This window comes from Urocampus carinirostris, chromosome 1, assembly GCF_059441175.1.
Source record: "Urocampus carinirostris isolate Australia breed hairy pipefish chromosome 1, RoL_Ucar_1.0, whole genome shotgun sequence".
NCBI classification, from domain to species: domain Eukaryota; kingdom Metazoa; phylum Chordata; class Actinopteri; order Syngnathiformes; family Syngnathidae; genus Urocampus; species Urocampus carinirostris.
In genome coordinates, this window is record NC_142349.1 from 44,604,540 (window position 1) to 44,624,717 (window position 20,178).

The 20,178-nt window shown below is 42.5% G+C and overlaps 1 protein-coding gene across 1 annotated transcript; it reads right to left on the minus strand.

Moving 5' to 3' along the window:
* Positions 1–37: 37 nt before the first annotated feature.
* On the minus strand, positions 38–19,391 carry srrm2 (serine/arginine repetitive matrix 2). Its single transcript, XM_088341068.1, has 12 exons — positions 19,046–19,391; positions 18,274–18,531; positions 18,089–18,187; positions 15,940–16,122; positions 13,462–13,545; positions 12,968–13,030; positions 12,858–12,887; positions 12,587–12,700; positions 12,373–12,499; positions 4,870–6,344; positions 2,728–4,179; positions 38–757 (listed from the first exon to the last, which is right to left on the minus strand). Exons 2-12 carry the CDS (start codon positions 18,519–18,521, stop codon positions 628–630), a joined length of 4,005 nt encoding a protein of 1,334 aa, XP_088197194.1. The 5' UTR covers positions 18,522–18,531; positions 19,046–19,391; the 3' UTR covers positions 38–627.
* Between the last annotated feature and the right edge of the window lie 787 nt (positions 19,392–20,178).

Sequence of the window (20,178 nt, forward strand, 5' to 3'; positions counted from 1 at the left end):
GCGCCTGCGACAATATAGACTCCACGGAAGACAGGCATTTACAGTTTAAGAATTTTATTTAGGTTTACATACAATGCCAACAATAATATGCTTGGGATTTTTGTACAATTTTTTCTGCTTTACACTTGCGCCCCTGCCCAATAAATCAATATTTTATATGACAATTATTGAGATCAAATTTGAGGAACTGAAAGAGACATTGGTTTCCTCTTCTTACTGTCAAGCTTGGCTCAGCGAATAACCAACAAATGTATTTAAAAAAAAAAGTACTACACATTCATTTTTATATTAGACCTATAGGCTGATTTCTCACTGAAAGGCATCAGTCAGGAAAAACACTAAGATGATTTGTTTTCAAATCATCAACGGAGATGAAAAGAGCACAGCAATAAAAGGTACAATTAACTTTATTATCATCTTTAGAAAGAAAACAAATTCACATGTGACACATAAGTTGGGCAGGGATACGTTGAGAACACCAAAAATCACATGACGCTCGGGAGATACATCTACGTTGTGCAGCAGGTGTTTCTTTGCCTGCTGCTATGGTTGTGCCCCTTCCTCTTAAAAGGAAGGGAAGGAGCTTGTCCAAAGGTCAGAGTTCACGTGTCGAATCAGCAGCGAAGATCAGCGAGGGCGACCTTTTGATCTGCGACCCGGCGACTTGGGAGCACCTCGCATATGTCGGGGAGGAGAATAACTCAGAGACCGAGAATCTCGCAGGGAGTCAGCCGGAAGCCGGCGAGGGTTACTGCCACTGTTACAAAAACATAAATAAATAGATCATAAATGTTATTCAATACTGGCAACCAGATCATTGTGTTCACTGCCCATAGATGGCTAGGATGGGCTCATATACCCCCGGGACACTAATGAGGGGTAAGCGGTAGAGAAAATGGATAGATGTTATCTAAACCATTATATAAATCCCGAATTTACACGCGGGTGTTCAAATGTGGCTTATAAGATCCACAAAAGCTGAAGGCCCCTGGGAGTATCTTAAGGTAGTTTTTTTGTCAGGGCACCCCCAATAAATACCCAAAATTGATAAACTTCTGCTTTCGTGTACAAACTGCTCTGAAGGTGCATTTGGTCTTTGGCACCCCCTAGTGCAGGGGTCTCAAACTCAATTGAGTTGGGGATACTGAAACGAGGGTCCAGGTGAGGTTGGACCGCATGGGAGTTTCAACAACAACGGCGCTGATAAAAACATTCTGCTTTCTTTAAAGGGCAGTGTTTAATATTCGTCCACTAGATGTCACTGTAATGTGTAGTGCAACTAAAAATGAATCCAAGGAAGACTACAAACTATGGCAGTGATTTTTAACTAGTGTGCCGTGAGAGATCGTAGGGTGTGCCGTGAAAAATTATCCAATGTCACTTTTTAAAACTTAATAAAACATTTATAAATTTTCTGCAAATATGTCATTGTCAAGTTTTTGTGCTGTAAAAACTAGGGGTATTATAAATTATATTGTATTTAAACATACTGTTCAGTGTACTTTTATAACATTTTTGATTAGTGGTGTGCCGAACATTTTTCCAATGTAAAAAACATGCCCTGGCTCAAAAAAGGTTGAAAAAGACTAAACTATGTGTACGGAAAGTGCGCAAAAATGACCCTTTTTCTTTCAATTTTTACCCAGCTTTTTTCAAGGAATGACAAAAGGGAAAATATATATTTTAAGAGGAATAAAACATAGGGAAGAAAAAAAGAGGCAAAAAAGGAAACAGGAATTAAAAGAAAAGTAGGCGGAAAAGCATAAAAGGAAAATGGAGAAATACAAAAAGATAAAGAGGGAAAAAATAAACGAAAAAAATGCAATTTTCTCCTTTTCATTTTCCCCTTTTATTCTTAAGGTTTTACTTTGTGTCTTATTCTTTCTCGCCCCTTTCCCCCTGTCCTCTCCCCCCGTTTTTTTTTCTTATTTCCCTTTTAAAAGTAATCAGGTGCATTTTGAATCGCCTTATTTTGTCTTCCTCCATAGTGCTTTTAGAACTCGTTTTCGGTGGCACAACAGAATACAGAAACATCTACTGGGCAAATAATACACACTGTCCCTTTAACTTTCATATTAAGCAATGACTTCAAGCTGTCATCCATTGGGCGAGTTAGAGAACTCTGCTCTAGTGGCTCCCTGGCGCTTTTTTAACAAACCACAGCCCGACAACCTTGCTTAAGTAGAATGCCTGGCGACCCCAAGCCTGGCCATTATGCTCGTCCTACATGATTAACATTTTAATATTATTTACACTACTTCACAATGTTAACAAACTCTGAAATAAGTCCCGACTGATTTATAATTTTTCAACGCAAATATTAGAGAGCATTATTTCACTATTAAAGATCACTCTTCAAAAAGCCAGTCTCAAATCCTCTCCATTTAAACCACATAGTGCGGGCCATATTTTTAAAGCAGCCATATCAAACATACTGCCCTTAGCCTATGGATGGGCCTACTAAGGCCAAGCCTAGTACTGTAGTTTGATCTGATGTAGTCTAATCTTATCCTTGTATTCCTGCCTTGTGCAATGCGCAGACGCAGAGGAGGAAGCAGCTTGGAATTCAATACGGGACAAAGTTGCAAAATAATTTACTGTATGTAAAATAATAAAAAGTCAAGCGCGAAAAGTTTGAGAATGCTAAGCATTAGTTTTACTGTAAAGATATATCAATGAGGTGTCAAGATTAAATATTACCACAACCAATTCCCAATTTATGCATACCCTTTTTCTGACCGTGCCCCAGAGTCAGAGCTGTCTGAAGAGGACGAGGAAGAGGACGAAGATGAGGACGAAGATGAGGAAGAAGATGAAGAACTGCTGCTCCGGCTTCTGTTCTTGTTTGATTCCTTCCCATTCACATCATGCTGGACAACCCTTTGCTGCGTGGCCGCTTGCGGAAACGATTTCTTCATGGATGGAGATGACTCGCTGTTTTCTGATTGGGCATCTGAGGCACGCATCGACGGCGCAGCAGCGATGCGAGAGCTTGACAATACAGACCCGCTTTTCCTCAACTTGTGTTCTCCTCTTTCGTCTTCATGCTGGGTCATCTTTTCCCGCTGTGGAACATTTGCCACTTTCCGGATTGGTGGCGGTGAAGGTGAAGATGAGGAGGAGGAAGAGGAGGAAGAGGAGGAGTCCGAGGACGAAGATGAAGATGAGGACGACGATCTGCTGGGGTTTTGTATAGTCTTCTTGGGCAACAGTTGGAGCCTTTCTGCTTTGCTTTCTTGTCTTCTAATACCTTCTGAGGATGCCGAGTGATCAGTCTTTGGTGAGAGATTGGCTAGCCCTCTTCCTCTGAGGGGTGATGGCGACCGACTGGCCCGCCCCCTGGCAGGCGACCGACTGGCCCGCCCCCTGGCAGGCGACCGACTGGCCCGCCCCCTGGCAGGCGACCGACTGGCCCGCCCCCTGGCAGGCGACCGACTGGCCCGCCCCCTGACTGGCGACCGACTGGCCCGCCCCCTGACTGGCGACCGACTGGCCCGCCCCCTGACTGGCGACCGACTGGCCCGCCTCCTGACTGGCGACCGACTGGCCCGCCTCCTGACTGGCGACCGACTGGCCCGCCTCCTGACTGGCGACCGACTGGCCCGCCTCCTGACTGGCGACCGACTGGCCCGCCTCCTAAATGGCGACCGACTGGCCCGCCTCCTGACTGGCGACCGACTGGCCCGCCTCCTGACTGGCGACCGACTGGCCCGCCTCCTGACTGGCGACCGACTGGCCCGCCTCCTGACTGGCGACCGACTGGCCCGCCTCCTGACTGGCGACCGACTGGCCCGCCTCCTGACTGGCGACCGACTGGCCCGCCTCCTGACTGGCGACCGACTGGCCCGCCTCCTGACCGGCGACCGACTGGCCCGCCTCCTGACCGGCGATCGACTGGACCGCCTCTTATCTGGTGAGGGACTGGTCCTCTTCCTAACTGGCGATCGACTGGACCGCCTCTTATATGGTGAGGGACTGGTCCTCTTCCTGACTGGCGATCGACTGGACCGTCTATTATCTGGTGAGGGACTGGTCCTCTTCCTTAATGGTGGGGAAAGAGACCGACTGGGTGGTCTCTTCCTCAACGGTGATGGTGAGCGACTGTTCCTTCTTTTCTGCAGCGAGGATGGCGAGGGACTATTCAGTCTCCTGTGTGGTGGCGAAGGGTGGCGGCGACCCCTAATAGACAAACATATTTGATAATGGATCCAAGATTGTCAACCTGTTTTTCATAGGTTATGCAAGATACTGAGTTCAAATTTATCTCAAATTGATTTAAAAATAAATAAAACTTACTAGAATTGTCAACATTAGAGATTCTAATGTCTCAACATATTTGAATTAGTTTAACTTCTTCAAAACTATTAATCTTGACACTTTTTTTTCTGACTTCAACTGAAGAGTCAAAACGTTATAATTCTTTTAATTTGTGAATATTTTTATTTCCTGTTCAGTAGAGTTTGGGGGGGGGGGGGGGGGTTAACAATCTGACAGTTTATTGCACACTCAAGGGTACAGACTACTATTGACAGTAAAACGTCTCAACCAAAAAATCCTTCATAAATGCGCAAAGTGTATAATTATATATTTAGAATGCAGGAGCATTTTATGTAAACCACTGTATCAAAGAACTTCTTTTCATGAATTAGACAAGAGAAATGAATGTGACACGGACATGGATATACTATATCAGGTGGTTAAAACATGTTTGATATGTTTTCCCCATAAACTGATTTTAAATTTTCGTACATGGCAAGACAATTTGTGGTTGTAAGCTACAGAATAGGTTTAAAACTTTAGGGAAGTGACAAGTCTTAAAAACTGGAAAAATGTTTATACTTCCCATCAGATGTGTTATAAATGAGTTACCTGACAAGGGGGCTCCGCCTTCTGGGGCTTTTGGAGCTGCTGCGTCTGGCGTTCCATTCCCGCCCACGGTCCCTTTCCCACTCCCGGTTTCTGGGCCGGGCAGCAGAAGGACTGGTTCTCCTGTATTGAGGCAGAGGGTCCTGATACTGTTTTGGTGGTGTGACACGATGGGCTGGTGGAGAGCGGGACTTTTTGTTGAAGCTTTCCTGTGGACTATGTTGCTCTTTATGTTTTTTTGCCAATGGGACGTCTGCAAAGGTACTTTGAATGGCTCCTTCCTTGTTTTCAAGATGCGTCGGGGACCTTCGGGGTTCTTGTGAGCTTTCAGCACGTCCATTAGTAAGTAATCTTTGAGCAGCTGCACCCATAGGAGAGTTTGTATTTTCTCTTGTCTTTGATTCATCTTCATCTTCTGAAGATGAGGACGATGATGAGGATGACGACGTGGATGAGGAGGAATCACTTCCACTGCTGCATTCTTTTTGTACCTGCTGCTTTGAAGGACTACTGGTCTTAGTGTCTGGTTTCTGCTTGATTTCCTTTGTCTCATCTGACTTTTTAGATCCATCTAGGTTTTTCTCCTTGTGCCTATTGAAAGATGGCGAATGAGAACGAGGAGCATGCAGAGCTGTGTCAGTTCTCTTTGTGGTTTCTTTATTCTTGGATGTATGTGTTGTGTCTTCCCTTTTCCTCCTCTCAGGAGATGGCGACTGGGAAGAGGAGTCATGTTTGGTCTTTCTATCCTGCTTTCCAGTATTTCTTTCATCCTCTCGTTGTTCTTGTCTGCTGTGAATAGCCCCAGATCCCATTTTGGGAGGTGAAGGAGAAGATGAATTATGTTTGTTTTTTGTATCCCGCTTTGTAGTGTTCCTCTCATCTTGTTCAGAACCACTCCTACTAATTCTGGACTCCACTCTGGCAGGTGAACAGGAGGAAGAGTAATGTCTGGTCCTTGTTTCCCGCTGCCCTGTGCTCCTGTCTTCCCCTCGTTCAGCTTCTCTGTTGCGTGAAGTCCTGTTGTCCACCCTGCGAGCTGAAGGGGAAGAAGAGTCTTGTCGGTTGCTTGTGTGCCGCTTTCCAATGTTCCTCTCTTCCTCTCTAGCCGCTCTGCTACTCCATCCAGATCTGGCCTCTTTAGTAGGTGAAGGGGATGAAGAGTCATGTCTTTTCTTCTGAGGAGACTGTTTGTTTTTGTCTTTCTGTTCCCTTCTCTGTGCATGTCTCCCTTTCCCTCGGTCTTTTCCACTTTGTGGACTTTTTGATCTTCTACCTCCCTGTATGTTTGTTTCTTTGCTCCGGGTGTCCTTCTCATTGTCCTTCCTATTTTCAGTATCCTTACTACGTGAGCGCCGTCTTTTGCTTGGTTGCTCACTGATCCTCTCAACCCCTTTCTTTCTGTCTGTCTGTGGAGGTGAGAATGGAGAGGAATCTTGTCTCCTCCTGGAATGGGAGCTCAGTGTCCTTTCATTTTCTTTCTAGTGGTAATCAGAAAAAAGCGAAAGTCACTTGGCAAATGTATTATATATAATAATCCATGGCATTATTAGTTTATCTTAAGTTGGAGTCACAGCAGCAAGTAACTTGAATAATAATTAACTCATTCAGTGATATTTCTCTCAAATGGAAAGTACCAGTATCAACCAATTTTTGCCATTTTGACTCATTTCTGAAGGCCAACAGAAAACATAGTTCCTTAGCTATATCGGCATAGGACACACCAAAGGAAGATTGAACCCTCATCTTTTATCAGAAAAAAAGTATGCTACTAGCTTTTAAAATTGTGTAGTAAACAACAGTTGACATTGCCAAGTCTCTAGAAATTGCACGTTTACAAGAGAACAGCTTTTGGGGAAAGAGTGCATTTGACGCAAAACTTTCACTTCAGTGCTTTTCAAAAAATATTTATTAGTGATACCTACAACATCTAAAAAAAATTACATAAACATGCGGGCACTTTGATGGCAAAATAACATTTTTTGCAAGAACACTGAACTTATACATATACTTTTCAGCCCTTGATGTTTCCAGTGAAGTGGTCACGATTAGGGTCGCATTGCAATAACGAACATGCACTGAACGTCATCTCTCTCTGTCCTGACGACTACGAAGGCAATTTGTCATCCTTTTTTAGAAAGAATAAATCTTTAAAGCCTTAACAGTTTGAACTCATATCTTCGCTTTTATCACTAATATGTGTACTCCGCCTATTGCCCTACACACTGCTGTACGGTGTAACACTATTGATACATGAACGAAACTAGCCAGTAAGTGTTGACAAGGTGGTGATTTATCATACTGACATTCACAGAGGCTTGATACTAACTGAAGTGCTATAACTACAAAAAACGAAAAACAAATATTTACAATTTGGCACTTAAGGACAGTGATTTTGAAAATGCATTTATAAGTTATGGCACTAAATGAGTGAAGTCCCACTGTGCCAGTTGTCAAACATTTACAGAGGAGGGCACTTTCAATCATGATTACAAGCATTACCGTGCCGTTAAAAATTGTTCAAACCCCACAATAGATGTGTTTTTGGAAGCTAAACAGTCATCTTTTATTTTGTTAATATTACAATGATCATTTTATATATAATATCGAATATAGTATATATTAATCACATTAAATAATGGCATGTCTTCCGCTTATGCGGGGTCGGCAGCCTTAACAGGGAAGACCAGACGTCCCTATCCCCACCACTTCCTCCAGTTCATCCGACGGGATCCCAAGGCGATCCTAGGCCAGCTTGGGGACAGTCTCTCCAGAGTGTCCTGGGTCGCCCCGTGGCCTCCTGCCGGTGGGATATGCCAAGAACACCTCCCGAGGGAGGCGTCCAGGTGGCATCCTTATCAGATGCCCGAGCCACCTCAACAGGCTCCTCTCAAAGCGGAGGAGCTGCAGCTCTACATCGAGTCCCTCCAGGGTGACTTAGCTTCTTACCTTATGTCTAAGGGAAAGCCCAGCCAACCTGCGGAGGAAACTCACTTCAGCCTCTTGTATCCGGGATCGTGTTCTTTCGGCCATAACCCACAGTTCATGACCATAGGTGAAAGTAGGAACGTAGATCGACCGGTGGATCGAGAGCTTTGCCTTTCGGTTCAGCCCCTCTTCACCACGACGGACAGGTACTGGGTCCGAATGACGGCAGACGCTGCACCGACCGGTCTGTCGATCTCTTGTTCCATCCTACCCTCACTCGTGAACAAGACCCCAAGATACTTGAACTCTTCCACTTGGGGCAAGAATAGACCTTACCAGGGTGGCTGAGAAGTGTGATTCCCCTGAAGTTAGAACACACTCGCCAGTCCCCCTTCTTGAAAAGGGGAAACACCACCCATGTCTGCCAGTCCAGAGGCACTGTCCCCAATGCAGTGTTCCCTCTGAGCTGCGCGCGTGCTCAATTGCGCAATGCTCGCACATTCTCAGCGCACAAGAAAATCTAGCCAGCGCACAAAAATGAGGGCTCAAAATTACTAAATAAGAAGCGACTTAAGTCAAAGTTACAATGCATGAAGGTAAAAATACACGGGTTCCCCTGACGCTGTTTTCTAAATGCGGTATTTTGAAGTCAATGTCAACGAAGTCGAAAAGTAAAGTGAGTAGAGTTTGTCGAGAACCGGATTCTTTGGCTCGGCTGACTAAAAGGAACCGGCTCTTTCGGGTCCTAAACGGCTCTTCAGGTTGTTTTTGCTTCTTTAATCCCAACATGACCAAATATGATGTAAAACTATGCACAAAATGACTTAAAAGAAGGGGGGATTAGAACAAAAAAGAAAAAAATACCAAAATGAAAAAGTAGTGAAAAGCTGAGGAAAAAAAAGAAGGAAAAATTTAGAAAAAAGAACAGAAAAAAAAGAAAAAGAAACTTAGGAAAAGAGTAAATAGAGAACAAAAAAAAGTAACAGCTCGGAAAAAATAAACACAATGAGACTTTTTTAAAAGAATTTTTAAAAAGTAGAAAAAAAAAACACGGAAAAAGAAGAAGTTTGTGTTGCATTCAAATAATTTCCAATTATATCAAGTGAATCTTGTTGCCAACATTGTACTTCCACAAAAAAATGTGATTAAATACAGTCCTGTATCTTGCAACCGACTAAATAAGCCCCCAAAAATGTTAGTATTATGCGATAAAAGATACCAGGAAAAAAAAGGAAATGGAAATCTTGTGAAAGAATTGTTGTAAAAACAAATGACGTTTGTAGGCTGCACAACCGTTGCAGTAATAAATTAGTCAATTAATTCAAAAGTGAAAACATTTTTTTGCATTGCCGGAAACTCAGCAAAATGTAATATGTCAAGTTTTGGCCATGTTTGATAATGACTTAGTTGCCAGAGTTGGGATTGCTGTTGCTCACTGTTGTTTCAAGCGTTGCTCACCGACTTTGTGTGAACGCTCAGACCCATGGAATATTAGAGGGAACATTGCCCCAATGTCCATGCAATGTTGCAGAGGCGTGTCAACCATAATATGCCCAGGACACCCAGAGCCTTAATGAACTCTGGGCGGATCTCATTGACCCCTGGGGCCTTGCCACTGAGGAGCTTTTTGACAAACTCAGCGACTTCAACCCCAGAGATATGAGAGCCCACCTCAGAGTCCCCCGGGTCTGCTTCCTCACAGGAAGACATGTCGGGGGGGTTTGTGGAGGTCTTCGAAGTACTCTGCCCACTGATTCACAACGTCCCGGGTCAGTCAGCAGTGCCCCATCACTACTATACACAGTGTCAATGGCACACCGCTTCCCCACCCTAAGATGCCGAATGGTTGACCAGAATTTTCTCGAAGCCGTTCGAAAGTCGCCTTCCATGGTCTCGCCAAACTCCTCCCATAACGTTTTTGCCACGGCAACCACTGAAGCCGCATTCCGCTTGGCCAGCCAATACCTGCCAGCTGCTTAGAGAGTCCCACACGCCAGGAAGGCCCGATAAGACTCCTTCAGTTGGAGAGCATCCCTCACCACCGGTGACCACCGACAGGTCTGAGGGTTGGCGCCGCGGCAGGCACAGACTACCTTACAGCCACAACTCCGATTAGCCGCCTCGACGATGGAGGCACCGATCAAAATGCCTTTCTACATACGAAGTTTTCAGGTTACGAAGCTATTCCCAGAATCAATTAAATTCGTAAGTAGAGGTACCGCTGTAGATTAACGGGTAAACTGAAAAAGAAAGAACTCAGCCAACCGGACTATTAGAAGTCATACCAAGACAATAATTGGACCATGTTGCATGTTTACGTGGCTTTAGATAACCGGAATACCATAAAGCCATGAGTGACAAAACTGAGGCTTGGGAGACGTTGAATCATCAACAATACAATTATCACGAGCATATTTCAAAATCTACCACAGTGTTTTCCAAAAAAGGGCAGGGTGATTCTAGAGTAGCAATATCAATCATCACACTTTAATCCCTTTGAAAATCTCTAAAGGGACTTGAAGGCAAATGCCGCATGCAAACCGAAAACCTAATGAACTGTAGAATTTTGCTTTTGAAGATCAGGTAACAATAACAATGGATTGTGGCAAGAAACTTGACTCAAGCTATGCTTTCACATCTACACGTGTTATTGTTGCAAAAGTAAGTTATACATACACAAGCCTCGCGCAAACTTGTGGCCAACCGCGTGGGGAATTTGACTTTGACCCCTTTGGCTGCAGAATACCAACGCCAATATGCCCTCGCGTACATTATGCAGTTTTCAGCCGTGGTTGTCCTCTTTCTTTCAACTTGTCTACATCACGTATATTTGGATCATGTTACCATAAAAAATTGTGACTAACATATAGTTGGAAGTTGTTAAGATGACAGTATTTACTAAGCGCTGAAAGAAAAGGCAAATGAGGGCTGCGTGCAAAATAATGTAGTTTGCGGACGAAACGGCTCTAAGACTGCTCTTGGAAGTGGATGACAGGAGCCGGCTACCTACTTATCAAGATCCGGTTCCCTTCAAAACCCATTTTTTCTCTTGTTTGGTCAAAGTCCTGCATACACCTGACACCACAGCAAAATGAGTATTGCCAGTGGCGTCGCACGCGGTTGGCACTCGGTGCTTGCGGGGCCCAAAGGGTTTAATAATCGTCTAACAAGTACCGTATTTTCCGCACTATAAGGCGCACCGTGTTATAAGGCGCACCTTCAATGAATGATATATTTTTAAACTTTTTCCATAAATAAGGCGCACCCCATTATAAGGCGCTATAAGTGCATGCTGGTTTAAGATCAGGTAATTGTGCAATTTTGTAACTGTGATCCTGTGCAGTCCTTCGAGACATTTTTGTGATTAGGAGCGTCATAAATAAATGTGACTTGGCTACAGTAGAGGATGTAGTTACGTTATGCAACCGTTAGATGGTGCCGCGCTAAAGGGAATGTCAACAAAACAGTCAGATAGGTCAGTCGAACTTTATTAATAGATAACAAACAAGCTTTCCACAACTCCATTCACTCTCAAAAATGAATAAACAGCCATCTATTATTTTCTCTGAGGTAAAGCATTTTTGTGACACATCTTTAACATCTTTGAACGACAGCAAGGCATAACATTTTACTTTTCCTCCATTTAGTCAACACGCAAAAAAACGTCTGATACTGTTATGGTAAATTAAACATTAGTGCAATCGCAATATAGTGACACTCGTAATGTGCAAAAACAACAAGTGCAAAACAATAACAGTAAAGCCATAACATAATAAATGTAAAATGTAAAACGTTGTAGTGGGTTTTACATAATTCACCCATGGAACCATTGTTCAGTTAGCGAGTTCCTAGGGGGACTCTTAATTCTGCCGGCTCGAGCCACTCTCGTGTTCGATTCATTAATGTTGAACTCTCTCGCTGCTGCTCTATTCCTGTGTTCTACTGCGTGACTGATCGCCTTGAGTTTAAACTCTGCGTTGTAAGCGTGTCTCTTAATAGGAGCCATTTCAGGGTCTTTATACAAACGCACAAATAAAAGAGAATCGTTGTTTAATATTTCCCAGTATGCACAGCGCACTACTTCTTCTACGCGAAAAAATGGAGTCGGTGGCTGCTTACCGTAAATTGCGAGACCTTGTAATTCAATATTGACCCATATATAAGGCGCACCGGATTATAAGGCGCATAGTCAGCTTTTTTTTTTTAAATCAGATTTTATGTGCGCCTTATAGTGCAGAAAATACGGTAGTTATATAAAAACTGTCAATGAGTACAGTACGTAAGAAACATTTTTGTTGTAATTTTGGGTCGATGTCTGTTAGAAACATAATATTTGAATGAGATTTTAAATAAGATGAAAAACAAATGTCTAAGTTGTCAACAGGCGTATCTACTGTGGAGGTTGAATAATTTTGATAACCACGGTACGTATCAAATTAATGCGCTCGCTTCACATAGGCAATAAATGAGTGAGCATGATTAAATCTTGCATTCACTTGCTGTTGGTAAATTCACCAACCTTGGATGTCAGACTCCTTGAACACTGTGGACAAATAGAAGATAAAGTTTATGCCGACTCACCTCATCACCTCCCCGTTGCCGCATACTTTGCACGTCACGTGCTTGTCTTTTCTCCGGGGATCTTGGCCGGCGGCTGTTATCTTCTTGAAACTTGCTCTGACGCGATCGTAATGGCTCAGGCGAGTGACTGTTAACATTCAAGAAAACATCTTTGTTAAGTCAATAATATGGACGTCAAATACAATCTAAGCAAACTAAAGGTTAAGTGTCACACCTGTTAGATGAACTGGTTGAGACGCTTCGCTGTGGCGCTGCCTTTGTCTTTGCAGGACTTTTACCTGCTCGTTTCTTTTTCTTCTTTGAAGACTTTTTCTGCTCGTCCGAGGAGCTGAGGACCAAACCATCATTGCTTAATTTTGCTTTTATGAATGTTGCTTCACAAAGGAAGTACGATCTTTACAACTACTTTTACACATGTATCTAGTTTTTCAGATGAATTGCAAGGTGCGAGAACTTCTGCACGTCATGAGATACAAATTCCGAACCTGTTTTTTTCCTCTTCTTCGGAGGACTCGCTGGAAAAAAAAATAAGAAGGTGCTAGTTTAGAGCAGGACTCTGTAAAATAATGTGACATTTTGAGTTAAGGTAAAGTACCGTTTCTTCTTTTTCTTCCTGGACTTTTTATCTTGGCGTGAAGTTGGAGAAGGACTCTGCGAACTGTTAAATGATTTCACGTAATGCCAACATCAACTGGTTGTTATTACTTTTTCAAATCGTAAGTTGACAGATTTTGAGAATATACACCTACCAAAACTATAAGATACAACTAGTATTAGCAGGAAAAGTAATTTGATGGTAAAGAAATTTGTTTGGATGCACAGCTCGCAAATTTGTCAAACTCTAATTGCTGGAAAGTAAGACTCTTACTTGACGTCAGAAATGTATGCCATAAGTATCAATGGCTGGCATCACCAGTCTGCATGTGAAATCCGTAATTTTAAAAAGGACTTGATCAGTTTGACATTGACACTTACCCATCTTTATTTTAGAAAATCTGAAAAGCTCATGTTGAAGGGAAGAGTCTGTTACTTTATATATTTGTTTGCCTATCAATTAAAAATATTAGTTCTACTTTAGATTAGGCATACCTGACTCTTTTCTTGTTCCTTTTTTTCTTCTTGCGACTGCGTTTTTTGGGTGGGGAATCCGATTCATCAGAGTCCTCCACCAAACTGTGGAAAAGCATGTCATTTGATGTTATAAATTCTGTGATATTTCCGCTAACACTTCAGTAACATATTTAAGAATCAAGACAATACAAGATCAAGCAAAAAAAACAAGGTACTTTATTTCCACAACTATAATGCTTGTTTAATAATGTAAGGTGCCCAGTGTCTCTCTGTGTGGGTTTGTGTGTGTGTTGTACGGCGGACATTGCAGGACACTATAAACACATTCAAGAGGGAAGCACGGCGTTGAATATATCATGCACCGTCCTGTCCGAACGTACTAAGGACTTCAGAGGCTTTGTATGCTTGGGTCACATCCAGTCAGGCCTGGCGGCACAGGACAGTCGCAGCCCCCTCTCCTTCGGAGAACTACGGAGCCTCCCTCGAGCGAGTCTAGCGCTACTAAGGATTACCTTAGGCGCCTTGAGTGACTCAACAACAACATCATCAGCACTGCTGTTCGAGCATTCTCAAAATCTGGCTTTATTTGCAAGGAGCCACACAGCTAGGACTATCGCAAATGACATCTAACATACTAATGACAGACTAACCATGTGAGGAAAGTGACCTGATGGAGGGTTATCCACACTGATAGGGATGGCAGCAGATGGCATCAGGATTTCAGCCATTATACCACACCCTACAAGTGTGGGCCTCCAAAATGAGGAAACACTGAAATATAAAAATATAAATAACAACAACCGCAGAACAACATAAAAATATGAAGTAAAAGTAAAGTATTATACATTAAAATGTTAAAAGTTGAACAAATTAAAGCTAAATAAATAATGATCAATTAAAAGCCACGTTAAAACAGTGGGTCTTGAGACTCCTCTTAAAAATATCTAGGGCAGGGGTTAGCAACCTTTTTGGTGTGGAATGCCACTTTCAGATTTCCTTGTAAAACAGTGTGCCACACCAAGATTAATGACCCGCACAACATTTTTTTAATATCCAACAGACCTGTAATTTTACACCAGTACAAATATACAACATGCATAAACATTTTAATGGTATAACTGACGAATTTATCTTCTACTATTCTTGTTCATCAATCAACTAAAAAGGAATGTGAAAAACAAGTGGAAAGGCTTGTAGCCATCCATGACTTCAACTTTTTGCCACAAGAATTAATCAGAATCAACCATTCGCGCGCGCACGCGCGCACACACACACACAGACACACACACACACAGACACACACACACACCTTTAAAATATTCGCCATCAGTAAATGGTTTTCTATGCTTTGCTATGCAGTGAGCAATGTGATGGCTTGCTTCAGTGGTGGTGTTTTGGGCAGTGACAAGGGTTTTCAGCGTCTGTGTTTGTTTGCCGTACCTGGACACAGTGTTTTAATGTCTCCGCTATGTCAGACTCATCCTTGAATTCATGTTTCGTCTCGTAATGACGTTTAACACTTGATATGCGAGGTACAACGCTCTCGAGGCATAATGCACAAAACATCACGGTCATTTTTTTGCACAAAGCCTCATTCGTCTGTCTACGCTGGCTGGAAAGAACGAGATATTTTCGCTCGAGGAGCCGTCATGATTTGGTCATTTATCGTACACGGATCTCTCTGCGAGGTGCCGCACAAACACACACTCACACACGAAGCAGAGGAGGAGGGGCGCTAACGTAAAGCCTCTAAATAACACGGCGCGCAACTGAAATTGTCTAAATTTCAGGTTAAAATGCGCATTTTAAAAATATAATCATTATTATTTTGCCAAGTAGTGCATGACTGTGTATTGTTGTTGTTGTTAGATGGACGTTGAAATTCTCCCACTATATTTTTGAAAACCCAAGCTGGTAACCTTGGGTGTGGTGGTGTTGTTCCCGCTCTTTTTTAAAAATATGGACTCATATACTTGCATGTGTGTTGTTGTAAGGCAGACATAGTAGTGGACACCAAAAGGTGAAGTGTGGGCGCGCAAATTGTACACAAAGAATACATCCTTTAATCTGGTACTGCTTGTGTATGTGTAACATACAGCAATGGCACACATAATAGATAATGTGCCATTTAGTACAGTGCACCTCATAGAGGTAAAAATACAATACCAAAAACAATATCTTGACCGGGTTGTGTGGAATTGCGCATTATCATTTTGATTAAGCATTTCGAGTGTAACTTTTCAAAGGATTTTTTTAGGGAGAGGGTGAGCTGCTTTAAAATTGAGGAGAATCTCTGGATGATTTGGAATTAGGGAACAAGTGTTGTTATAATAGTTTACATTTTGTAAAGTAACGTAACACCGTACAAAGGTCAATATGCACTGGAAATTTGGCATTAGGCCAGAATTTATCAAATTTATTCTTTCCTCCTGGTACCCAGACAAGAAATTATTTGGGTTTTCTGTTACAAATGAACATTTTAGAGGTTCCACTCACGTATATTTCTGTTGCTGCTTTTCCCTTTCCAGACGCTCTTGCTCGCGTTTCTCCTTCTCTTTCTCCTTGCGATCAGCATGAAAGGAAGAGCCATCAACGTAGTCGCTGGAGATACCAAAGGCGGCACGAAGCCGGTCGTTCTTCTGCTGGTTAGCAGCTGCCAGGGCATGTGTTTCGTTTACACTGGGCAGAACAACAAAATAAACAATTTTTTTTAAAAAACAGCCAATAAAATCTGAATGAGTAGCAAAAGAAATGCAAAACTGAACATATGCAGGTTCTGAGTGCTGTTACCAAGGTTCATCTAATACCTACACAAAATAGAATTTGGATGCAAGTATCGCAAATGCTGAACTTTAAATTCCCATAACAGTGTCTGAAACTCATGGCAAAAAGTTAGCGGACACCAGGGCAGAAAACTCTGAGAAGTTGCCTGCCCCATTTTTCACAACTTGAAACACAGTAAGACAACTAACCGCAAAAAAAAAAAAAAAACACTGTTGCAAAGTGTTAAAAGATTGATAATTAGAATATATAACAGAACAACACTTCTAAATTAAGTTTATGATAAATTTACTTATAACATTACATCAAAGCGGCGCTGCCACGAGCGGCTGCCTTTTCCAGCAGCTGCCCTATTGTTTTATTGTCTGCTCCTATCTTCGGTGTTTTTTCTTCCCGTTTTGACAACTACACTATGGATTACTTCTATCCTATGGACATGGGTTTTAACGCACAAGAAATGCGTGTATTCAAGGAATTTCAACTCCTTGCCCTGAAAAATTCTCGTGCCGGCGTGATGAAGGGGCCTATCGTGGAAGAAAAGCCGGAGCTAGCAAAGCGGCTAGCGGCGTTATAAGTCTTCGGTACCATCCGTAATCATGGTAAATGCGAACTCACGACCAAATAAGATCATCGAGTGCTGGTGGAAAACATCGAAGCGCACAGGGAGCGCAGTTGCTGTGTTTTGCGGAAACGTGGCTCACGTTTAGCATTCCGGACGCTAACGTGTAGCCACCCGGTGCTACCCGGAGCAATCCGGCTTCAACGCCGCTAAACAGAGACACGAAAGCCGGGGGAATCAGAGAGGAGGCGGACTTGCTAACACGAGGTGGTGTATCCCTGGATTTTCACAAAGAAAAGTTTTCCATCTGCCGCAGGGATGTCGAATTTTTGGACTGGCGTGACGTCATCCACTTCGCTACAAGCACCCCTAGGGCATCATGTTCATCTGTTAATAAACAACGGGGTAGACTGCTGGAAGTGTGAATTTCCCTACGGGGATGAATAAAGTATCTATCTATTTATCTATCTATCTATGTATATGACATCGCTGTTTTCCATCAGCCATCAGTATCTACCTGTATTTACTCCTCTTCATTCATGCAATGTTTGCGTTGCGTCGTCTGCTACAAGCCACATGAACTCCTCTTTCCACTATGCTTTTAATGTACGTTTACGTTTTGTAGGGTCATACATTTTGTTAGCTTCTTTTGAATCTTTCTTCTGGGGCTGAGATTTTGGCTTGATTCCTAACCACTTTACCATTTTTTCTTTTGTTGTCTGTGCGTCTACTTTGGAAAATGATATGCAAATCCACGACCTTATAACGCTCTGGAGACTCCGGAAGCATGAAGTTATTCGATGCAGGCTTCTGATTGGCTGCCGAGTATGCAAATTGACAAACAAGTCAAGTGACATTTATTTAGAAAAAAAAAAAAAGATATTTTTTGTTTTTCTTGAAAAAGTTGTCGGCCACCCAGGCGGAGACGTTTTGTAAGTTGTACGCACGGCGTAAAAGATGCATGCCCCGGGCAGACGTTATTTCAGACACTGCCCTTAACTACCTTTTTTTAGCTCAAAGAGGAGAGAAGGCAAGAAAGACGATTCACAGAAGGCCAAATAAGCTTCAGTATTGTTTCCATCTCACAACACATTTGAGGCAAGTATATTCTATAATTCTTTTAACTTTGCAAGGTCAAAATGCTTAAAACAAAAATACCTTGCAATGAAGAAACCAAACACACTGTACAAATGTGTTTTGTGACATTGTTGCTTTCCAATTTTAAGTGTCTGCCTCAGTCAACGAAGAGTGTAGGTAAACGTGCTTAAGATGAGAACGTAAAAGAACATTATCTTAGGTGTATACCTGGCTTTGTCACCAGCAGCAGAAGGCAGTGGCTGATGCTTTTCCTGAAGCATCATTCGGAAGCTGTTCACCTTCTCCTCGATCTCTTCTGCCGAATATCTAAGGAAGCAAGCACACGGCAATGTTAAAATAGATTGCTTGTATGACTTGGGGAAATATCAACCATACCAAACATGCAATGTTACCCCTGCTCTTCCATCATGTCCTGGAACTTGGCACACTCAAGCTCCAGCTGCCGCTTCCTCTGATGCTCCAGAATTTCGGCGTTGGGCTTGCGGTTCAGTTGACTTTCCAGCCGTTCAAGGTCCTTCTCGTCGCGCTCGCCGCCACGGTCATCACGGGGTCGCTTGGCTCGTAATGTCGACAGGTTGCGCTGAACGTAGCCATTGGTACCGCTGCCCCGGGGGGTGGTCAGGCCAATGCCATTGTACATGTTGACTCTTCTGTAGAAGCAATTGGGATTACATGGTTTATTTCGTTATTCCAAGATGATTTAACATACAACTTGCTTTGAATCCATCGACAGTTTGTCGTAACTTAAGAATAGCGTTCTTGACGTAACATGTTTAAATCATGTCAACATTTGAGTGACAAGAAATAATGCGTCAAATACGAATTGTTTAAATACTTCTTTTAATGAGTGACTTCCCGAGAAAAAAGTTTGATACAAATTCATGTTGTTCTTGGCCCTTTCGTCTATTTCGTCAAAATATATCATATGAGTATATTCTTTAGATAACATTTTCATTACGTAATCATTACTAGGGAAAATAACATACATAACGCGTGAATACATGTACATGACCTGTCGGTATCATATGCTACAGAATTATTATTATTATAAACGTGTATTTTAAGGAAAGCACCGCGACAGGCCCGAACAATTGAGGGCGCCAAGCTAAGGATCATTTAGCGACTAGCTGGTAGCCTAGCAGGTGATCTCAAGTTATTACATACCACTCTTTTCTCCTCTGAGGGAGAGACAAGTCGTCGATGTGTTTTTGAAACAATCTCCCTCTGGTGTCTGTTTGCAACCTGTTGAATTACAGTATTTAGGAAATGTCTAACAAAGAAAATGGACGCGTGAGTCTTGTTAGCAAATCCACACGCAAACGATGGAGGGACGAAGCAAAACCACGTGATGTATCGCGTCACAGAAGTGCTGGAAACAACTTCCGTTTGTTTTTGCCTGTGCTGGCCTGAGAAAAAAAGACAACACTGACATCAAATAAATGTAACATCTTCAGTCAGCAGTCAGAGTATATTTTTGAAATATTGTTTAATTCTTCCTCTTCTTCTTCAAGATTAACGGGGGTTAGCATTCATCAGTCTGGTGCATTACCGCCCTCTATCATTACAGATTACAACTCTCAGCCTCAGTCCACTAAACCTCACTTAATTGACACTGCCTCCTCTACCTGACTCCTCAGATCCTATTAAACAGCCCTGCACCCCTCAAACATTCTAAAAACATGTTACTCATGTCCAACAATCGTTGAGAAATATTTCCTTACTGTTCCTTCCATCAATCCCTTCTTCGTTTTCTCCCAAACCCCCTCTTTATTTAACACCACCTGCACTTTATTATTGAATCTGATCAGTTTTAACGTTTTATCTAAAGTCATCGTGTCCAATTCTTGTCAGGCACTGCTGTTGCAGCAGAACGTGCGCAAAATTACCCATTTAAACCCCCTGGCAATCCCAGGCGGTCTCCCATCTAAGTACTAACCAGACCCGACCCTAGCTTCCTGAGATCAGGCAAGACCTTTTGATTGTGTCAAGATCCTGACATAAGATGTCCCGCCTATCATTGGACTGAAATGAAGAAATACTTTCAAGAACTGCTCCAGAATCTAAATAAAAATTACCGTAATTTCTGTGATGTTTTTTTTTCCACATCCAATTTAGTACCACCGACACTGTTACCATTCCTGCAGTGTACAACCCATCACTCCTTTTCCTTGCACTGCCTCCCAAAGTCCTGTTACATCCGTGTAATCAAATGTATTCGTAAAGCAATTCTAAAAACATTAAGTGTACCTAAAGGACAAGAAAATCAAATAGAATAGAATAGAATAGAATATTCAGAT